Source organism: Phalaenopsis equestris, unplaced genomic scaffold (genome assembly GCF_001263595.1).
Source record: "Phalaenopsis equestris unplaced genomic scaffold, ASM126359v1 Scaffold226877, whole genome shotgun sequence".
Classification (NCBI taxonomy): Eukaryota; Viridiplantae; Streptophyta; class Magnoliopsida; order Asparagales; family Orchidaceae; genus Phalaenopsis; species Phalaenopsis equestris.
The window spans coordinates 1-862 of NW_018244883.1; the positions used below are offsets into that span (position 1 = coordinate 1).

Sequence of the window (862 nt, forward strand, 5' to 3'; positions counted from 1 at the left end):
TGGAAGATGAAGAAGCAAATAGAAAGAAACTGAGCACAGAGCTTGAATCAGCCAATATGGAATCTGTGAAGCTGAAGGAGAGGATCAGGTTATTAGAAGAAGAAGTGGAGCACTTGCAATCTCAGCTGAGTTCAGCTAATTTTGAAGTCAGGCAACTGCATGACGAGGCAAGGTCGCTGGAAAGAATTATTGATGAAGAAAGAGCGTCATTAACAGAATTTAAAGCTGAAGCAGAAGCTACAATGGTGGCAAAGAAGATTGAAGTGGAGGATCTGTATAAGAAGGCAAACTTACTGGAAAGGAAAGTGGAAGAGGAGAGAGCAATTTCTGCAGGATTAGCAGCAAGCAGAGAAGAAATGGAGACTCAGCTGGAGTCAGCACATTTGGAAGTTAAGAGGCTGCAAGACATGGTGTCATCATTGCGTCAGGAAGTAGATGAAGAGAAGCCAATTTTTCTGCAAATGTCCACAAAGAAGCAAGAAGACAAGATTATGTTGAGAAAGGTAAATTTTGATTTTGCAGTGTTCTCTTTTCCTCTCTCAGTTTTGAGAATAATTCCTATATTCTTAATAAAATGCATTACATTTCTGCAGGAGAGGGATTTTGTTATGTCTTCTGAAATGTTTGTTGCCTGCCAAAAGACTATAGATTCGATTAGCCAGCAGCTGAAATCATTAAGTAATTTTGAGAATTTAATGATAGAATCTGAGGGTGTGGGGTGTCATCTTCAATACTGAATATTGGGGGTGAAAGACTATCACATGGATGCACCAAAATTAGTAGGAGCTGTGTACATAAGGTTTTTTTCTCTTCTCCTTAAGCTTGTGCTTAAACTTCCATATCTGTAGCAAGAAAAAAAAAA

At 38.7% G+C, this 862-nt stretch overlaps 1 protein-coding gene across 1 annotated transcript; it reads left to right on the forward strand.

The window, feature by feature from the left end:
• Positions 1 to 6: 6 nt before the first annotated feature.
• Positions 7 to 855, forward strand: LOC110037902 (centrosomal protein of 83 kDa-like). Its single transcript, XM_020742643.1, has 2 exons — positions 7 to 503; positions 594 to 855. Exons 1-2 carry the CDS (start codon positions 57 to 59, stop codon positions 735 to 737), a joined length of 591 nt encoding a protein of 196 aa, XP_020598302.1. The 5' UTR covers positions 7 to 56; the 3' UTR covers positions 738 to 855.
• Positions 856 to 862: the final 7 nt, after the last annotated feature.